Source organism: Cryptomeria japonica, chromosome 8, assembly GCF_030272615.1.
Source record: "Cryptomeria japonica chromosome 8, Sugi_1.0, whole genome shotgun sequence".
NCBI classification, from domain to species: Eukaryota; Viridiplantae; Streptophyta; class Pinopsida; order Cupressales; family Cupressaceae; genus Cryptomeria; species Cryptomeria japonica.
In genome coordinates this window covers 456,114,437-456,134,157 of record NC_081412.1, presented here as the reverse complement: position 1 = coordinate 456,134,157, position 19,721 = coordinate 456,114,437, and the positions used below count along the sequence as shown (strand labels likewise).

The following is a 19,721-nucleotide window of genomic DNA, read 5'->3' as shown; positions in this document are numbered from 1 at the left end:
AATTTTCTTAGAGATTTTACAATATTTAGAAACCTTTGCATTAAGATATGACAAAATAGATGAATGTGTAGTTGGTGGTGTGACATTAAAAGCAAATAGAATCTAGAGTTGAGGTTTTTTCCATTGAAAGCCAACGATTTCTTGTAAACTCATGCTTGAAACTAAGATTCAAATTTTTAGAGATTTTTTTTTAATTTGTAACAATGGCTAGGTGGCTGAAAGACAGATGCAACAAAAGAAAGGAAAGTATAGAACACATGCACAATAGAGGTGAATTTGAATCCTAGTCATGGTGCTTACAACATATCTTATTAATAGGGATATCAAGGGTCTCACCACCTTTGTTCATGGGATCAAAATAGTTATATTTTTTCCATGCCATAATGTGTTAAGGACCACTCCAAAGGTAATCAAACATACAATTGTGACTAGGCTTAGCCATTCTTTCTTCCTTCCCAATCTTGAAATCAAGGTCGAAGACTAATTATCAAACGATCACTTAATAATTTAGTAATTTTAACCAGTTAATCCTTATCTCTTTTAATTTAGATAATTCCGATATTTCTTTTTTTTTTAAATAATAACATAGAGTTCTAAATTAGATATCTATTTCCAAATTTAAACTTGATTCTCTACAATAAAAACCCAATACTTCTACTTATTAAACTTAGCTTTCTAAAACAATTCCATATGTTTATAAATACAATATTAAATTAAACTCAACGTTACCGTTCACTATTAAATTAATTAATGCACTAATAACGGGAAGACCTTATTTGTGTAGTATGGATATGCATTGGTTTGCGGCCGCGAAGTGCACTGAGACTATCTTGCTCTACTGGAATTTTACAGTCCCAGGGGTTCCCTTGGCTGCAACGTGACCAGCAGCCCATTTTTCATGTAGAGAGTGAGCGCCAATTTGGGCTCCAGAACATGTCCTGGCACCATCTTCATCTTGAACCCCCAAATGATAGTCGCTGCAATCCATTTCATTTGGTAGTAAGCAAAGTCCTTTCCCAGGCAAAGCCTCGGCCCACCATTAAACACCGGGTATTTATATGCCGACTCGCTGACGAAGTTCCCACCCGCGTCCAGCCACCTCTCCGGCCTAAATTCCATGCAATCCTTCCCCCATATGCTCTCCATTCTTCCCATCCCATATATCGAATATATCAGCCTGAACCCCTTTCTCAAATAACTCCCGTCCGGCAGCTGGTCGTCGGAGTCCACTTCCTTAAAGTCGAAGGGAACGGAGGGGAACAGTCGCAGGGACTCCGACAGCGCCGCATGCAAATAATGCATCTGCTTCAAGTCTTCTACTGTAAAACTCAGGCTCGCTGCATTCAGAAAACCCTGTGATCCTTGAATCGCTTCAAGTTCAAGTAGACCAGTCGAAAATATTTTCGACAAGATGGACCGAATTTCCGCCAAGATGTGTTCTTCCACCCGTGGGTTGCAGAGCAGCAGCCAGAAGAACCAAGAGAGCGCCACAGACGAGGTGTCCCGTCCAGCCAGAATGAAATTAACCGTGATTTCCCGCAACTTTTCGTCTGTGTAAAGCCGGTCACCGCCCTCCGTCTTGACCTTCATGAAGACCGACAGAAGGTCAGTCCCGGTCCCAGCCACGGAGTTCCCTGTTCGAGACCCAATTATCTTGTCTACAAACCCATTGACGGTAGCCAAAGACCTGCGGAGCTTCCTCTCGGGTCCTAACTGGAAAATCCGCATGAGCCGCCAAACTATAGGGGGCGTCAAAAACCTCAACATGGTGATCTCCGTGGCGTCCTCAAAAGCTCGGGCAAATTCCCTGGCTTCTGCTTCTCCGCCCGCCAAACAGCCCGGGTTGACTCCTAGCGTTACCATGCACACATTATCAAAGGTGAAGCGCAGGAGCACGTCCTGCAGATCAATTGGATCACCGGACCGGGCGGTTTCTTCGAGAAGGGGCACCAGTCGGTTCTGCACCAGCTCTTTCACTGACTTGGCCATAAACGCCCTGAAAGACGGAGTGTTGAATTCTATGTTGGCCATCTTCCTCTGCGCTTTCCACATATCGCCGTCAGCGTTAAAGATGCCGTCGCCCAGAAATTCGTGCCCCACAGCCCGGAAATAAAGCCCCTTTGGATAATTGTTGAATCTGAGGTTCAGGACGTGTTCCAAATTGGGCGGGTTCGCTGTCACTACGGTGGTCCTGCCGCTCATGGCCAACCCCTTGAAGTAAAATGTTCCCCCGCAGTCTTTTAAGACTCGGGTGCTCCAGTCGTGGATTTCATTTAGGTGAAGAACTAACGAAGGCATCATGCCAAGCAGAGGCCAAATTGGCGGCCCTTTCTTTTTTCTGTGCATAAAGAAATGGAAAAGTATGAAGCCCAATAACGCCAGTGCTATGTCTGTGGCTTTCAGATTCGATTCTGACCACAGAAAATACAGAAGCTGATTGAAGCGGTTTCCCATTATCTAATTTTCTAAGCACTCAAAGGCAGCTAAGGTGACGAGCTATTTTGGCACAGAATTGGGTATTTAAAAACACAGCTGCTGTGAACATGTGATTTCAATCTATGTTTCGTAGCTTAATCTACTTTAGTAGGTTAACCTGTTTATTCCACCGACATCAATTTCCATAGAATCCAACAGCACCTTTACTTTAAGGTTCCATTTTCAACGTTTCCAACATAAAGTTTTGAACGATCTATTTTAATGTCACGCAATTTATCTTCCCCTGATTTTATTGAAATCATAGAGTATTTTTGGCTTTAAATATTATTAGATAGTTAATTTGAGATTTTAGGTGTTAAATAAATGTGACATGAATTTTGAAACATGTCAGTTCTATCAATCTTTGTTGGATTTCTATGCTGACATAAAGTTTAGCTGCATCTTAAATGGATGAAGGCTTCCCAAAAAAAATGAGTAGGTGTCATTAAGAATATTTTTAATCTCGTGGTTGAAAAATTTAGATGCCAGTGACAAATCACTAGCTGTTCTTATAATAATAATAAGGAAAATGACTATTTGATATATGAGTTTTTCATCTAGTCATTCAAAAATTTAATGATTAAGACATTGTTTTCATTAAAATAATAGATTTCTTTCTTTTAATTCATATAAAATATTGTACAGAACATTTCTTGAGTCGTTTATTTAATTTGATCATTTTAATAAAAAAAATTGGTATATTTTTCACAATTTGTAGAGTGAATCTTTTATTAGGCGTTTGAATTTTTTTATGTAATTAAATTATATCATTTGTTGGTTGGTTTTGGTAAGATTGATGTGATAGGATATTTTTTTCAATTGAAATTTGTTTGAGATATCTATTCTATTGAAGTCTTGGAAAATGACTTTAGTATTAACTTTTGAGATTATTTATTTCTTTCAATTCAACAAGTCTTGATATTAGGTAGGTTCTATTTGAATCATTAAACTTTACCAAACACTCAAAAACAACACCAATCAGGTCTTATTCAACTTAAATAGCAATCTACAAATTTATCTCTATTAAAATTATGAAAACAAATTTCAAAATATTAGCTGACCTTTAATAATAGTATATCGATTTATATATCCAAATTTTTAATATATATATTTAAAGCTTACATAGAGAATATAAGTGAAAGGGATAAAGTTAAGTTGACCTTAGCCTTGATTCTACTAGCCATTACCCTTATCAAATTTTAGTAGTCCAAGCCCCTTTATTTTGTAGTCATTTATATACCTTGGACCATACTCCATGCATAGATCTATCTCTTAAATAAGTATACACATACATTCTAATCCTCCCAACTCATATCTCAATCCATCTTGATTGATCTAATCCTCTCAAAAAAATATAATTATCGGACATAATCTTGTATATAAAATTACTTTAATTAGAACACCTTGAATGGTTTATATAAAGACAACCCTAAGTAATTAATTATTATCAAATTATTAGAGAAAATAATTTCTCGTCATTACAATGCATTGTCATAACTTGTATTGGTATTGCATCATCAAATATTACATATTAATTTAATATTTAGGAACTTGACTTTTTCACTTGCCAATTCTTCTAACTTTGTTGAACTAGTTATCAAGGAAGATCTCATACCTCTCTTTGTGCACTTTGATATTGTTCATTGCCATTAATTTATACACCATAAAAAATGGTTCACTTTTGTTAGGAAACACTAATAAAGTCAATGCAAAAAAAAAATTAAGGTACACATAATTGCAATTCAATTTTGTAAAATATAGTTCACTGAGATGCATTAGGTCAAGATTGCAACAATTAGAATTGGACAATAATTTTTTATTTGTCATTTTAAATTTTGATATAATCATTAAATCATGAGTATTAAATTTTAAAAGACAACAAAATAATTCAAAATGCCATTTTTGCTTCATTAATATTAAAATGTAATACCATTAATCTTTTGATTTATTTTTCCTATATCTATAACAACTAGTTATTTCAATTCTAATTAGTAGTACAATATAAACTAATCCATTTCAAATATAATTGCTACATAAGATAATTAAAAAAATTAAATAATGATGAACACAAAATTCAAAAATATAAATTTTGTTGATTTTATTTGTACCAAAATTGAAATCACAATTTACATGATATTTAAACTATAAATTACAAATTAATGAATAATTGATCTCCTCAAATCATAAGTTGACTTGAAATTTAATACCATGACATCTTATCATCCGACAATGTAACAAAGCTATAAAAAATGCAAGCTTGTGCCTAGTGTGCCACTAAGCTTGTCAAATTATCTAAAAATTTCGACAACATACATCAAAACAGTAATCTGAATTATCGGTATAAAATTGTTGGGTTGTCTTACAATGAAGCCTATACATGCAATTGTAAAATATTATAACATTATTTAAGCTCCTTATGGATAAAAAATATTCGAATTCTCCTCCTGTCATGGCTTTTAATTTTATTTTTAGGCTTGCCAAATGTTATCACATCAATATGATCCTAACCAATCAAGAAACAAATATTGTCACATCAAGCCCAATAAATGTTATTTTAAGTTTTTATAAATGTAGATAAAAAACTCAGCTCAGGAAAAATTCTTCTCCACTATACTAAATGTGTCAAAAAAAACTTGAGCACCTTGTTGTGTCGACTATTAAAAGATTTGATCGGTTAGTTGAATTTTTTTACTTAGGCTAGAAAAAGAATTAATTATAAATTTACTCTGATATATGAGCACAAAATTTTTATTCTTAGGGATAAATCTACAATAATGAGTATCAAATTTGGGACATTACACTTTCCAATTCGAATGAGGGAGAAAGGTAGTAAACACCTTCATTCAAAGATAATCTTCAAACATGGGTACCTTTGTATGAGGGTATTTCATCAAATGAAGGCACGTTCATTCATTGATGAGTTGAAAAAGAATCTTTGAATGGATGTGAACCTTTATTTGAAGGTGTAAAATATAAAAATACCTTCGAACAAAGGTAATTTCAAATGTCTAGATTTCTATTCCTTTAATAAGCTAATTATAAAGTCATGAGAGCCCAATATAACACAATACACAAATCATTTTCATTAGAACAATCTATTGATTTTAGATTTTATTTTTTACAATATCAAAACATCTAAATGCTTATAATTTTTTGGATGATGCAAAACAGTCTTATTTTCATAAGATACATGTTTCTATATAAATATTTTCCATTCCAAAGACTAAAAAATTAAGAAAACTTTTTGTAAACCCAAAACCTTCAAAACTTAAAGAAATAAATTATTTTGTATAATGAACTAGTAAGATTAGCCCCAGAGTTCCAAATTTGAGACTTGATCCCCTTGTCTAGAAATTGATTAACAATAACTAAAGACCTATGGAGCTTCCTCTCAAGTCCCAATTGGAAAAATCACATGAGCCTCTAGAGTAAAGGGGGTGTCAAAAACCTCAACATGTTGATCTTCGTGGCTTTCTAAAATTGGAAAAATCACATGAGCCTCTAGAGTAAAGGGGGTGTCAGAAACCTCAACATGTTGATCTTCGTGGCTTTCTAAAATGCTCAGGCAAATTCCCTCATGTCTACTCCTCCTCCTACCCAAGAGTCCAAGTTGACTCATTGTGCCCATCTTGACCACATCAATAAACTCTCATTCAAACTTAGATAACAATCTCCAAATTTATTTCTATTAAAATTTTGATGTTTTTTTTTTAATATTAGATGAATAATAATTTAATAATAACATATATTATTATTTATAAATTTAAATTTTAGATGGGGTATATAAGTGTAAATGATAAAGTGTCGACTTATTATTTTCTCTTAGAATTTTATACTTATTTTTAATTTTGTTGTCTTTACATTGTCTTAATTTCAATTTTATTTATTGTGTGGCTAAGCTAGTCTTGTGATGGAGGGGTATCCTTGGGCGTAAAGCAATCTTGCATCACCTAGAAATATTCAATTGTAGTTTTTGTTTTGTAAGGTACAGGTGATTATGTTTAGATGAATAAATTTGTAATAAGGGTATAAATATTTATTAAACATTTGTCCATTTTTAAGTAGTGTAATTTTTTAGAATGTGACACATGCCAAAAGTTGTCATAAGGCATCTTGAATGGAATTCCCATTTTTGACATGAAATTTACTGTCTTGCATGTCGATGCCACTAGCATGACTAACTAAATTGAGAATTCCAAACTTGCATGCCTTTGGCATGTCCTTACATATGTTATTTTATTGGTCTTAGAAGAGCTACAAAACATCTTTATGACAACTACTTAATTGATCAAGAAAGTAGGGGTCATGTGGAAGTCATGTGAAATAATTTTCTATATTTAGAAGATGCCAACACAAAAATGTCATCAGAATTTAAGGTGGGTTTGTTGATGGTTTGGTAAAGAAATGGAAAAACATGTATCCCAATAACGGCTTTCAGAATTGATTCTAATTATCTAAGCACTGAAAGGCAGCTAAGGTGACGAGTTTTTTTGGCACAGAATTGGGCATTTAAAAACACAGCTACTGTGAACATGTGATTCCAATCGATGTTCCCCAGCTTAATCTACTTTAGTAGGTTAAACCAGACGTCCATTTTTGCCAATATCCATAGAATCCAACATCACCTTATTTTTAAGGTTCTATTTTCAACGTATTTCAACCTAATGTTTTCAACGATCTATTTAACATCACTTAATTTCGCCTTTGATTTAAATGAATTAATGAGTAGTTTTGGGCATTAAATATTATTCGCTAGCCAATTTAATTTTTCTTAGGTGTTTAATAGATGTGATATGAATTTGGAGAAATGTCAGTTTTATCAATCTCTTTTGTCTTTCTACATTTATATAAAGTTTATATGACTGAGCTTAGTAAAATCTATTGTATATTATATATGAAAATTAAGTTGTAAAAGGACATTGAATAAAAAGACGTGTCAATTTCTAATTTCACAAAAAAAAAAATATAAATACAACCTACAAATTCATTTTTCATGGTTTGACTGTAGTAAAAACATTTTAAATTTTTTTTTTTGATAGGTAATTGGCCGAAGCCTTAATAGCTTTTGACTGGAGCTATGAACCAGTGGGGCCACAATAGGGGGCCCCATCCCCATTACATATCTTTGAATTATTATTATTATTATTATTGTGTTTGATTAGATTGACCCCAAGACCTTCCCCATCCTATGGAAGGCCAAGAGTCACAACTTAGAATTCCTCTTTAGATGTCCCTATTGGGAGTTGAACTTGGGTCTCCACCATGAGAACCCAATGTTTTAACCAGTTAAGCTCAACCCCTTGGACACAAATAAAAAATTAAAAAAAAAAAAAAAATTTAAATTTAATGATACATACAAAAATAGTTATTGTTAGACTATTTATTTGAAACATTTTTTTAACTAGTCAAAATAGAGTCGACACTTTGTTTTTAACCATTTATTTATTTTTATTTCATTACGAATTTTCATCATAGTTGATATAATAATTTGTATTCTACACCTTATTTGCAAGTTCTATTCTTACATTTCAAAATATAATTAAAACTTCACATTATAATACAAATTTTAACTATGAAAGAAAAATAATGTTATATGTGTAGAGAATTCAAGATAACAAAGAATGAATCAAATCCTACTTTTTCTTCATAACAATCTATTATTCAAGTCAAATATTAAGAGACCCAGAATTACATATGTGCATTCAATGTTATTCACATTGCTTTCTATTTATTAAAAATGGAAAATCAGAAATTGCATTCAAAGTGAGGAACAATCTTTGTTAATAGATAGAGATTTTGGTTGTTTCTTTTTTGTTTTTTTCACATGTTAGAGGGTATCCTCCTCAATTATTTTCCCCTTGCCCAACCACATATCACTTAGGAAGATGACTATATATTTTTTCACAATCATAGAGTGATGTCAAGATCAATTCATCAATATTTCCTTCATGGCATCTAACCTTGTTGAGTAAGTGGTTATTCCTAAAGAAGGTGATTGACAATTTCTCCCATGTCCTCTATCTCTACAACCATATGGGTGCTATCATTTAACAAATTCAAAAATATAGATAGATCATCGAAAACTATTCCAAGGTTGGATTTTATACAAATCTCACATTATCTGCGAGGCAAGAAATTTAGGCACCCTCAACATGCTATCCATGAGTTAGAAATTTAGGTAACTTTTGAATTTAATATTGGGGCTCTCACCATTAATAATAGATTTACATACATTCTCAACAAGTACCCATGCTTGTGATGGAGGTTGCATCAGACAATTTGATACAATAGTATTGACCTAAAGAACACACTCTAGCAAATGCTTAGTGTATGTTGTTTAAGCCAGGCCAAATAGAGGGGCACACAAGAACATGTGAACAATTACTAGTGAATGCATAGAGGTGAGTTGTAAAATTGAAGATGGAGTGATTGGTATGACATTAATTTGTAAATGTTTGAGCAAGGGCATGGAATAATACAAAATGGGGTACGTTGCACTCCTATATGAGTATCAAGAAATAAGAAGTGTGATTGTAGATTCAACCTAAGGAGAATAATTTCTTATTCGAGTAGATAAAATTATTTTTACGTTATAAATTCGTACTTATTGTATTTTATAAATGATTAAAGTATTTTATGTGAGTTGACAATTTATGTATTTATGATTGAGAGAACTTGCATATTGAATTTATGTTTCAATACTAGTTATTGGTTGTGAGCTTGGGGATGTTTCGCCTCTTGCACGAGATCATAATACTTAAGTGATGATTACATGTGAAGTGCTAAAAGTTGAGATTTGATGATATATTGATTCATCCCTCTCTCCACATATTGGTATTTTCAAACATTTTTTAGTCCATAATTTGTAACACACGATACAAGATTTGAAATCAAATGTGTGAAATCTAAATAAATTGAGCATATAAAGGGAACAAGTCTAGATTGAATTTATGATCACATATAAAGCCATACAAATATGATGAAGCCCATATGTTGGCCCAACAAATTTAAATTGACTATTGTGATAACCAAGGATATTTGATACATGATAAAACACAAGGAGTTAAAATTGAGACACAATTTTAATACATAAAGTATGATTTTTAACATGGACAATCAATAGAAATCTAAATTAATCATAAACAAGGGCCTAAAAAAAGAATAGGGGTAAACATGAATGCTTGAATTTTCATTTTTAGGAACATGCCAATATTTAACATAACAATTGATTCTTGTGAAGTGTTTTATTTAAAAAATATTTTTTCTTTAAAAATATGTTTCATCAAGTTTTACATTTAGATATTAGCATTTAATATTAAAGGTTTACATTTTATGTTAACATGGTAGCTAGTTACTACACAATATAATCATAATTATTTTGATAGGCAATGCTTATAGTATATGTTGACATGCAAGAGATAAGATGGAAACTTAATCTTTATTGGTTAAGAAAATTTTTGAGGTTTGCATCATCATTTCATTTAGTCAACCCAATTCTAGTGCTAGTTAAAGGGGGAACATTTGATCTCACAATAAAGCTATTCAATAGCTAGTGAATTATAATTTTGATTTGAGTCAAAATATTTACGCCGAAGGGGTATTACACTCACATAATGGATGCACAAATATGTGTTAAAAAAAACTAGAAGCATTAAATTTGACATGTTTGTGTCACTTAAATGCATGAAAAGAAAAAAAAATTATTTATGTTCCTCTCAACTACCACTCACTCTGAGTTTAACAATTACTCAATTATTTCTATTTCCATCATACTAACAGTTAACTTCATAGTCATGTCGATCTAATATAATTATAATAATATAAAGATATAATAATATAATAATACTAATCATAATTTATAATAGATTTTTTTGCTTTGATAATGAGATTAATAGAAACATGCAAATATAAAAAAACGCTCATATCTTAACAATTTACTATTATTACAATATCATAATATAATAATTTAATATTAATTATAGTATAATAGTATAATTATTTTTTAAGTGGAATAATGAACAAAGATGATATCTTTCAACATACTTTACATTATATTTCTCTAAAGATAGGTATACTAGTTTACATGCACTTGTATAATTTAGTTAGCCAAGTTGCCAAGTTTGGAATGACAAGACATGATGTCAAATATCCTAATTATTTTTGAATAACCAACACAATAATTAGCCCATAGGCTTTTCAAGTGGGGAAATTGCCCACCAGAATTGTCTCATACCGTAATTTTTAATTGGGTGCAAATTTTCCCATCAAAAAAATGTCTGAGGATAGTTGGTAGTCTACGAGTCCACCTTTCCTTGAAGCTTGCATGTCGAACAGTCCTTCAACCTTGTCTACGCTTTCAAAATTTCTTAGGTAAACTTAGTCTCTGTAAATATAAAGCTCATGCATCTTAAATCTATCTTAATTAATCTAAGCATCTTTATTAGATTTTATGCACATTGGCATCAACTTGTGCATGCATGATCATTAATGTACTCTTTGGTGGACATTTTTCCTAGGTTAATAGAAAAGATAATCAGTTGCTAGTGCCAATATTTATACATCCGTTTAGATAATCTTGGATACCACTATCTTTTTAATATATTTGCACACCTTAAAAAATAGATGAATTAGAGATAATAATTACAAAAGATTAGAATTTTTAGTGCAGTTATTATTTAATGGAACATTATTTATTTAATGATTAAAAGATAAATATATATATTTTTATATTTTTATATTTTATTTAATAAAAAATGTTCAATTATGGTTTATATTGAGGGCTCTATAACTGGTACGAATCCAGGAAGGTTGTCTTTTCACCCTCCTTGGATTTCAAACCCAGTTTGCTGGTGCTCGTGTGATCCCCTGGGTGTCCTACGTCAGCCTTATGTGTGATTAATGTTTTCCTCGTGTTGCCTTGGTGTTTGAATGACTCGTTTGTGGGTTCTTTGTGTTTCGGTTTCTTCGCTGCATTGTTTCTTTGATTTTTTCTCCCTCTGCATGTTCTTTTTTCTCCTAGCAGATTGCCCCTGGGCTTAGGTTACGATCATGCCCCTTCCCTGAGGTCGCTCATGCGAAGATGGATGGGTAGTCTGAATAATGGTGATCCCATTTGCAAGAATGATGAGGAGGCCACCATTAATAACAGTGGGGGTTTGGAGCATGAGGATATTAATTCTATGAAGGGTAAGCGTGAAAAATTATCCTACAAAGCAGCGGTCTCAGAGAAATCGGCCACAGTTTGCCTGCCTTCTGCTACTTTTGATGGATCTTTCTACAGGCCCGAGCACATGGACACAAAGATCGGTTTGGGAGGGACCACAACTGATGGAGATAGACTCAGACCTGGTGATGGTAGCGCAACCGATGACCCCGGAGGGGGAGTAAATGGTAAATCTCTTCCTCTTGGGTTAAAGACTCTGTCCTTGTCACCAAATGAAGATATGCTTAAATCCATTAGGGCTTAGCAGTCGTGCTTAAAAAATATTGCAATTTTTTTATTTGCATGGATAGAGAATATATTCCTTCACGAATTTTTTTTGATGACTAGATTGCTAATGTCTAGGGAAAGAAATTAAGAATTCATGTTAATTTTTGTAGAATGATTCAGAAGGATTTATTTGTAATTTTTTTGAAATCACATAACATGCAAGATAAGGTCTTGAAGAAGAATTTTTGGAATGTTGGGCACTCCCTCTTTAGGGCATTTCCTTGGTGTCCCAAAAGAAATGTAGAGAAGGTTATTCCTTGCTCCTCCCCTAACTGGTTTGAAATTAAGAACCTCTAGCCCGAATTTTGGCCATTCATTCCTCATATTTTCAAGTCGTTGTGCTCGGTTCTACAAGTTAAGGATTTGAGAACCACTCTCCCTCATTTGAATGTTAGGGCTCTTGTTTCTCTTGATCCCGAAGTTGTGTTTCCCGACATTATCTCTCTTGATTTTGAATTAGAAAGATTTGCTTGGGAATTGTCCATGCTGGGCAATTTGGGGCCCTGTTTCTTCTATAAAGTTAATGGGCATATGAGAAAGGATTGTGCTTCTCTGAAAAAATCTCACAATGCTAACTTTAATATTGATGATAAAAACAATTTGAGAAGTGATAGTAGTAAAATGCAAAACTCTGTTTATTCAACTAAGGAAGGCAATTCTTTACCAGTGGATATCCCATCTGATAATGGCCTTGAATGCCTGACTGGTGGCCTTGAGTGCCAGACTGGTGATAGTAATGGCAATAAATTTGTTAGTTTATCCAATCCTTTGTTCGAGGACGAGTATGAGGTTGTCCAAGCCCCTCTCTTGAATGATCCCCCCAACATATTTGTCGAGTGTCACCTAGTACAGGCCAATCCTTCCAATTGTGATCAAGTGAAGATTTTGAATCCCTCCCCTCAACCCAGACTGAATGCCCAACAACTTGCCCTTGCAAGTATTAAGAAGTTTGGTCTCTTAAGGAATGCCGTAAAAGTCCCATCCGAGTTGAAGATGAGCAACTCCTTTCCTAGTATCATGAATTCCATGGTGGATGTTTCTTCTAATAAATAGATTGTGCCCTTTGGTGCGGACGGTATGGCTATTAGTAATGTTGAGCAGTTTATAGAGGTGGTTAGTAAAAGAGTTAGAAAGAAAAGGAAAACATATGATAGGCAATAACTCTCTAATGATAATAGTAAACAGGCCAATGAGGTGCTTGAGTTCTTTAATAGGATGTACAAGAATAAAAAACCCTCCACCAAATAGTTCTTATGATTATGCACATACATAGTTGGAATGTTAAGGGCCTTGAGATGTCTGATAGAAAATATGTGGTCAAAAAATGGTGTAAAGGTATCAATTAAAATGACATTATATGCCTCCAAGAGATCAAAGTGGTAGGGTTCCATGCTTATACTATGCTGAAATTCTTGTGGGCTTAGGCCATAGGGTTCCACTCCAATCATGATAGGAGAAAAGGTGGTACTACCATTCTGGTTGCCCCTAAGTGGGCAGATAAGATCATTTCTAATGGTGTCTCCCCCTGCTAAAGAGCCTTGCGGGTCACCTTTAAAGAGTGAATATTTTTTTGGGTATTTGCAACATTTAGGCTACCAATGATTACAGAGATAGAGATAGGCTTTGGGATTGGTTAACAACCAGTCTGCCGAATGCCTAGTGGAATTTTGTGGGTGATTTTAACATGATAGAACATGGTGAGGACAAAAGTGGTGGCAATAAACATTGTTGGAAGGGTAATGAACATTTTTTCTGAGATAAATTGAAAAGTATATTTAATTTGGTAGATCCTATGGAGAAGGAAAAGGGCTCATTTTTTGGTATCTAGTTTATATGGTGCACTAATCAAAGTGGTAAGAAGAGAATGTATTGTAGACTGGATAGATGCTATGCAGATGCTTCTTTCTTTTCTTTCCTCTCAAGGGGGGCAGGCCCCTACATGTGTCTCTCTTGCTAGTATCTTAGATCACTCTCCTATTTATGTCACTATTAACATGGACCTTGATCCTTCCTTTGTGATCCGGCATAAAAGGGAAAATGGTTTCAAACTTAATGTCTCCTTTCTTAGTAATGAGGATACTAGCGAGGCTATTAAGATGGTCTCGCACTTGACCAAAGTATGTTCTCCTAACCTCAGACCTAGGGAACAATGGTAGGCTCTTACTACTTCTTGGAGGAAAATGTTTCAGATCATTGGTAAGAAATATACTATGGATAGGTCTAAAGGGGAATATTTTCTTCAATATAGGCTCAATGAGATTGAAAAGAAACTTCAGAGTAAGGGGAATGACCTGACACTTGAGGGAGAGTTATCCTCAGTCAAGAACCTCCTAAGGAAATTGCAACACTTCAAGATCAAAGGGAAGAAGGTTAGATCTAAAATGAACTGGATTAAAGGTGGTGATAAGGGAACCAACTACGTTTTCAATCTTATCATAGCAAAGAATAAGAGGAAATTTATTGAAGACATTCAAGTCAACAATTCAATCACTAATGATCCAGTCTCCATCAAGGAGGCTTTCTTTAGTTTTTACAGTGGTCTCTTTTCTTCTAAACATGGTGATATGAATTAGGAGGCCCTCAAGAAGTTCTTTTTGTTAATCCCTAAGAGAATATCCTATGAGGAGGCCAAGGCTCTGAGTCATAAGATCTCTCTGGAGGATATTAAAAGTGCTATTAGTTCATTAGCCAATGGTAAGTCCCTAGGGATAGATGGGTTGCCTGCTAAATTCTATAAGAAGCACCTCGAATGGATACGCTTGGAACTATTTACATTGTATGAAGGTGTTTTTAATCATGGTTCCCTTAGAGAAAATATTAACAAAGGTGTCATCAAGTTGCTACCTAAAGGTGGGGATAAGACTCTAGTTAAAAACTGGAGACGTATCACCTTATTGAATATGTCATACAAAATTATTGTAAAAGTACTAGCAAGGAGGATTGTTGGGTTACTGGATAATTTCATCTCTACCACATAGACTGGATTCATTAAAGGTAGATATATTCTGGAAAACTTGGTTACTAGTTGGGAGGAAATGCACTGGGCTAAAGATGAAAATCATAATGTTGCAATGGTTCTTTTGGACTTTGAGAAAGCATATAACAGAATTGAGTGGCCTTTCAGTAGAGGAATGTTGCAAGCTTTTGGCTTTCCTTCCTACTTCTGTAGGTGGATAGATATTATTTTTAAGGACTCCTCCATAGTTATTGAGGTTAATAGTGAACTCTTTGAGCCTATCCCTCTAAGGAGGTATATCAGGCAAGGGTGCCCCATTGCTCTGACCTTGTTTGTCATTGTTGTTGATGCTCTTTATTACATTCATAGGGCTCCTGAACTTGGGCCTTCTATTAGAGGACTTACTCTTCCTAATGTTGATGATCTAATCAATGCCCAATTTGCTGATGATATTGCTTTATTTTTGGCCATGAATGAGGAAAACTTTGATAATGTTATGCATAGATTACAATTTTTTTGTCTTGCCTCTGTAGAAAAGGTATCTTCTCACAAATCTACAGTGCTTGGGTGGTCTGAGGTTTCTCCAATTTTAATCCCCTGCAAAGGTTGGTAGAGGGTAGGTCAAAATTCTATTGTAAGGTATCTTGGTATTCCCTTTGCTATTAACCCTTCCACTCAAGATATGTGGCATTGGATATACTCCAAAATTGAAAGGAATCATCTAAAATTGTAGAGTCACCTTCTCTCCTTGGTTGGAAGAGTGCATATTGATCAAAAGATTCTCTCCTCCCATCATATTTATTGTGCCTCTACATATGTGTTTGCTAACTACCAAACCAATAAGCTTGAGTGGATTATGAGGGACTTTTTTATGGTCTGATGGGGTGTGTCATAATAAGAGGCATTGTGTGAACTCGAATTGGTGTTGCAGGATAAGGAGTATGGGTGGATTGGATGTCAAGGATATCAAGGCCTATGGCACTGCCTTAGATTCCAAATAGATTGTCAAAGCTCTATATGGTAATGAACCTTGGAAGGTGCTAATAAGGAACAATATTGAAAGGTTGGTTATTAAAAAAGGAAAAAAGTGGAGGAATATCCCTTTATGTGATATGTATTGGGGGAGTATAACATGAAGGTGTTTAGTTCTAATGTATTTGCTTCATTATGGAAGGCATGGTCACAGTTAAGGAGGTTACTCCCTTCTAAGGATGCTATAGGAAACTCTCCATCATATGCTATTGTGGATAGATCTATCTAGTGGGGGGTGAACTTGAATAACAAACCTCTTACTTTGACTCAAAGTTGCTCTGCTAAGATCTGCAATGATAAGGGTATTTCTCTTATTAGCAATGTACTGGTTGACAAGCGACTTGGCTCTTGGGCTGAAATTAACTCTAAATATGGGATTCCTCCCTCACAAAGGAAAACATATTCTCTTATTGGTAAGGGGTTGTTTCTTCCTTGGAAAGATTCTGGATACTAACTCCTTTTTGAAGCAACTAAAATGGCTGGATGGTTCTTCCTTTTTGGACATCTCTACTAAATAGAGATCTATATGATGTTGAAGGATGACTACTCAATCTTTACTAGAGTTAGTTAGTGTTGGGGTCTTGATTGGCCTAAGTCTAGGTGGCAATTTGTTTTTAATATCTTTTGGCATTCTCCCATTGATTCTAAGAAATCTTGTTTTAGATGGCTTCTTCTTTTGAAAAAATTAGCTGTTGGTTCCTTTTTATCTACTGAGGGTCTTAAGTCTATTAGGTGTGGTGTGTGTAATGTCTAGGAGTCCTTTGAAAACCTATTTTTTTATTGTGATTTTTCCTATGGTGTGTGGCCCATCTTTCTTGGCCTTTCTATTGTCTGAAACCATCGACCTAGCCCTTCTTGGAGTGAAATCCTTGCTGGTTTTGTAGAATCTTTTGACCTTAGGATGAACCAGTTTTGGTCTATCTTTAGTTGTGAAGTCTTGTAGTTTATATGAAAAGAGAGAAATGGAGAGGTTTTTCAAAACAAGAGGAGGCTTACTGAGTTTAGCAGCAAACTCTCTCCTTTTTATATTATGGCACATGTTTCTGTTGTCTTGGATATTTCTAAAGGCAGGTTCATGACTTTGGTTCATGAAGGTGCTCTTCAGATTTACAAAGAAGATATCCAGTCTATCAAGTACTTCAAGAAACATATGGATATGTTGCATCCAAATGAGATTGAGGCTTTGGCACAGTACATGCAGAGACTCAAGATTGAAGACCCAGATGAGCTTTCTCCTAGGACTAGGGAGAGAGGTGCAGGAGCCCAATGAACAGTGTGGTTCTTTTTTTATATATGTATATCGACACAAGAGGCATTTTGTTGTATTAATCTTTATATTTTGTTCATATTATAACATCAAGTGATCTGACACAGGGCTATGACCTTTTTGATATACATGTGTAAATGATACTGTAGATAGCAAAATACATGTAAAATGTAGGACACTTGTGGTTATGATGTATATGTTTTGAACTATTTTAATATAAAAAAAATATTAAATTGTATTGCAATAACTTTATTTTGATGATAATATTTAAAATGAATTGATTATGATAATTAATATAGCAATAAAGTAATAATATAACAATAATTAAAGTGTAAAAATATAATATAATAATAATGTTAAAAAATAATAATATAAAAATAACTAAAACAATATAGTGTAAACATAATATAAATAATATATTTACTACAATATTATGTTATTTTGATTTTTTTCAATATTTTAATACAACATATAAGTTTTCCTACAATCTTTTTAGTAAAAATAATATTATGTGTAAATATAATCTTAATCTTAATCTTAGTTATAATGTTATTTCTAACTCAACTTGATTGAGTTGGAACAAATGAGTGAATGAAAACTTAGTGAATTCCCATTTTCAATTTTCAATTGTGAATAAATAGTTCCAAAACCAAAAAATAATAAAAATAACAAACACTAACAATGAGGACACTAGGGAAGAATTCATTTTAAAGTACTACAAGAATGGGGGAAAAGAGTCTAAAGACAATCATGAGAAAATAAAACATGTGATTTAGACAAGTGGGCCAATCAAATAAAAATTAAGGGTTAAATAAATAAAAAGAATTTAAAAAGTAAATCATTTTGCAACTCTGTTGTGAATTTAATGTTTTTGTATGTAATGTATTGCAAGGCATTTCAAAATGGATTCCATAGTTTTAAATTAATTTGCATTAATTTGTATTTAGATCTTCATATTTTAAATCACTTCACTTACACTACAAATTATTATCACTAATTTAATAAATGTAGGTTTTTACACTTTGATTTAGTACCCTGCAACACAATATTCAAATTATAATTTACTATCCACATAACCATTGCACCTCCTTTTGGTGGAATTGCTACTATATTGGTTGTTTACATGAGGTGACCACACAAAAAAAATACAACACATTTTTTCTATTTGTTCTACTTAAACAACACTTAAATTCATTAAATATTACTTAATTTAATATAAGCATTTTTATAGGTAAACACATTTAACTGGAGCATTGAACTAGTGAGGCCATAAATGAGGACCTCATCCTACTATGAATGGTTATCAATAAAACCTTTATAAGATTTTGAACTTCGGTAACAAGAATCACAACACCAAAACTTAATAATCACATTATATCATTAGAAACACTAAATTTAATATAATGTAAACAATACAATTTTTTCGACCAATTCTACTTAAAGATTATCAAAATCATTTTCTCTTTATATTATTTAAATATAAATTAAATTAATTTTTAATATAAATTAAATATCACTCAGATTAGACTTTAAGATTATCTAATTTAATTATTGATACAACATAACATATATATTTTTTAATAAAATAAGAATAAATAAAAAAATGAACAGCAGTTACAGCATCAAAACAAACTGAAAGGACTTTGCCTACTACAAAATGAAACGGATCGCATCAACAACCATTTGGGGGTTCAAGATGAAGATGGTAGTAGGACTTGTTGTGAAGCCCAAGTTGGCTCTCACTCTCTACATGAAAGATGGGTTGATGATCACATTGTAGCCAAGCAATCCCCTTGGACTATAATATTCCAATAGAGAAAAATATTTTTAGTTCATTTGATGACTCCAATTTCATGTATTTCTATACATGGTTATGTTTGTCGCATGGAATTTAAAATTTTCTTTTTTTTTTACGACACAAATAATGTCTCAACCATTTTTAGCACATAATAATGTATAAATAAGATTGAGTTTAATTTATTAAAATATTCAATTTGCATATTAGGTCTTCGAATCCACTTTCCTCATCCTTTTGAAATGTTTAAGTGTAGTTTCATAAATTGTACCTAATGAATTTATTACACTTTTGCATTTCACCCATTGCATTTATAACAATAATCTATGATCAGTATTTTGCCATCCTAACATCATAGATTATGAAGATGAAGTAGAACTAGCCACCCTTAAGATAAATTTAGGTTTATCCTATCTAGATGCTAGCGTAGTGTGCAAACGTCCTAGGAATATCTCAAATTAAAATGTGCATATTCCACATCAAACCTTTATCAGTGTGTCTCCCTTGGCTTGTGCATATCCGAAATATTCATTCCCACCCATGCAAAACAACAAAACCTTTCATTCTTCCTCACTTTCACAAGAACTCATACTTGGCTCTCTTTCTTTGATATTTTAAGAGAGGCTCAATCAAAATAAAACACACTCAACACTAAAGCAACTTGGTCTTATCTCACAATGCAACCATGCTATCATCTCAAGAGAGG

The 19,721-nt window shown here is 33.2% G+C and overlaps 1 protein-coding gene across 1 annotated transcript; it reads right to left on the bottom strand.

Annotated features, from left to right (window-relative positions):
• Positions 1 to 708: 708 nt before the first annotated feature.
• On the bottom strand, positions 709 to 2,631 carry LOC131077295 (cytochrome P450 86B1-like). Its single transcript, XM_058014758.2, has one exon. It carries the CDS (start codon positions 2,452 to 2,454, stop codon positions 847 to 849), a length of 1,608 nt encoding a protein of 535 aa, XP_057870741.2. The 5' UTR covers positions 2,455 to 2,631; the 3' UTR covers positions 709 to 846.
• Positions 2,632 to 19,721: the final 17,090 nt, after the last annotated feature.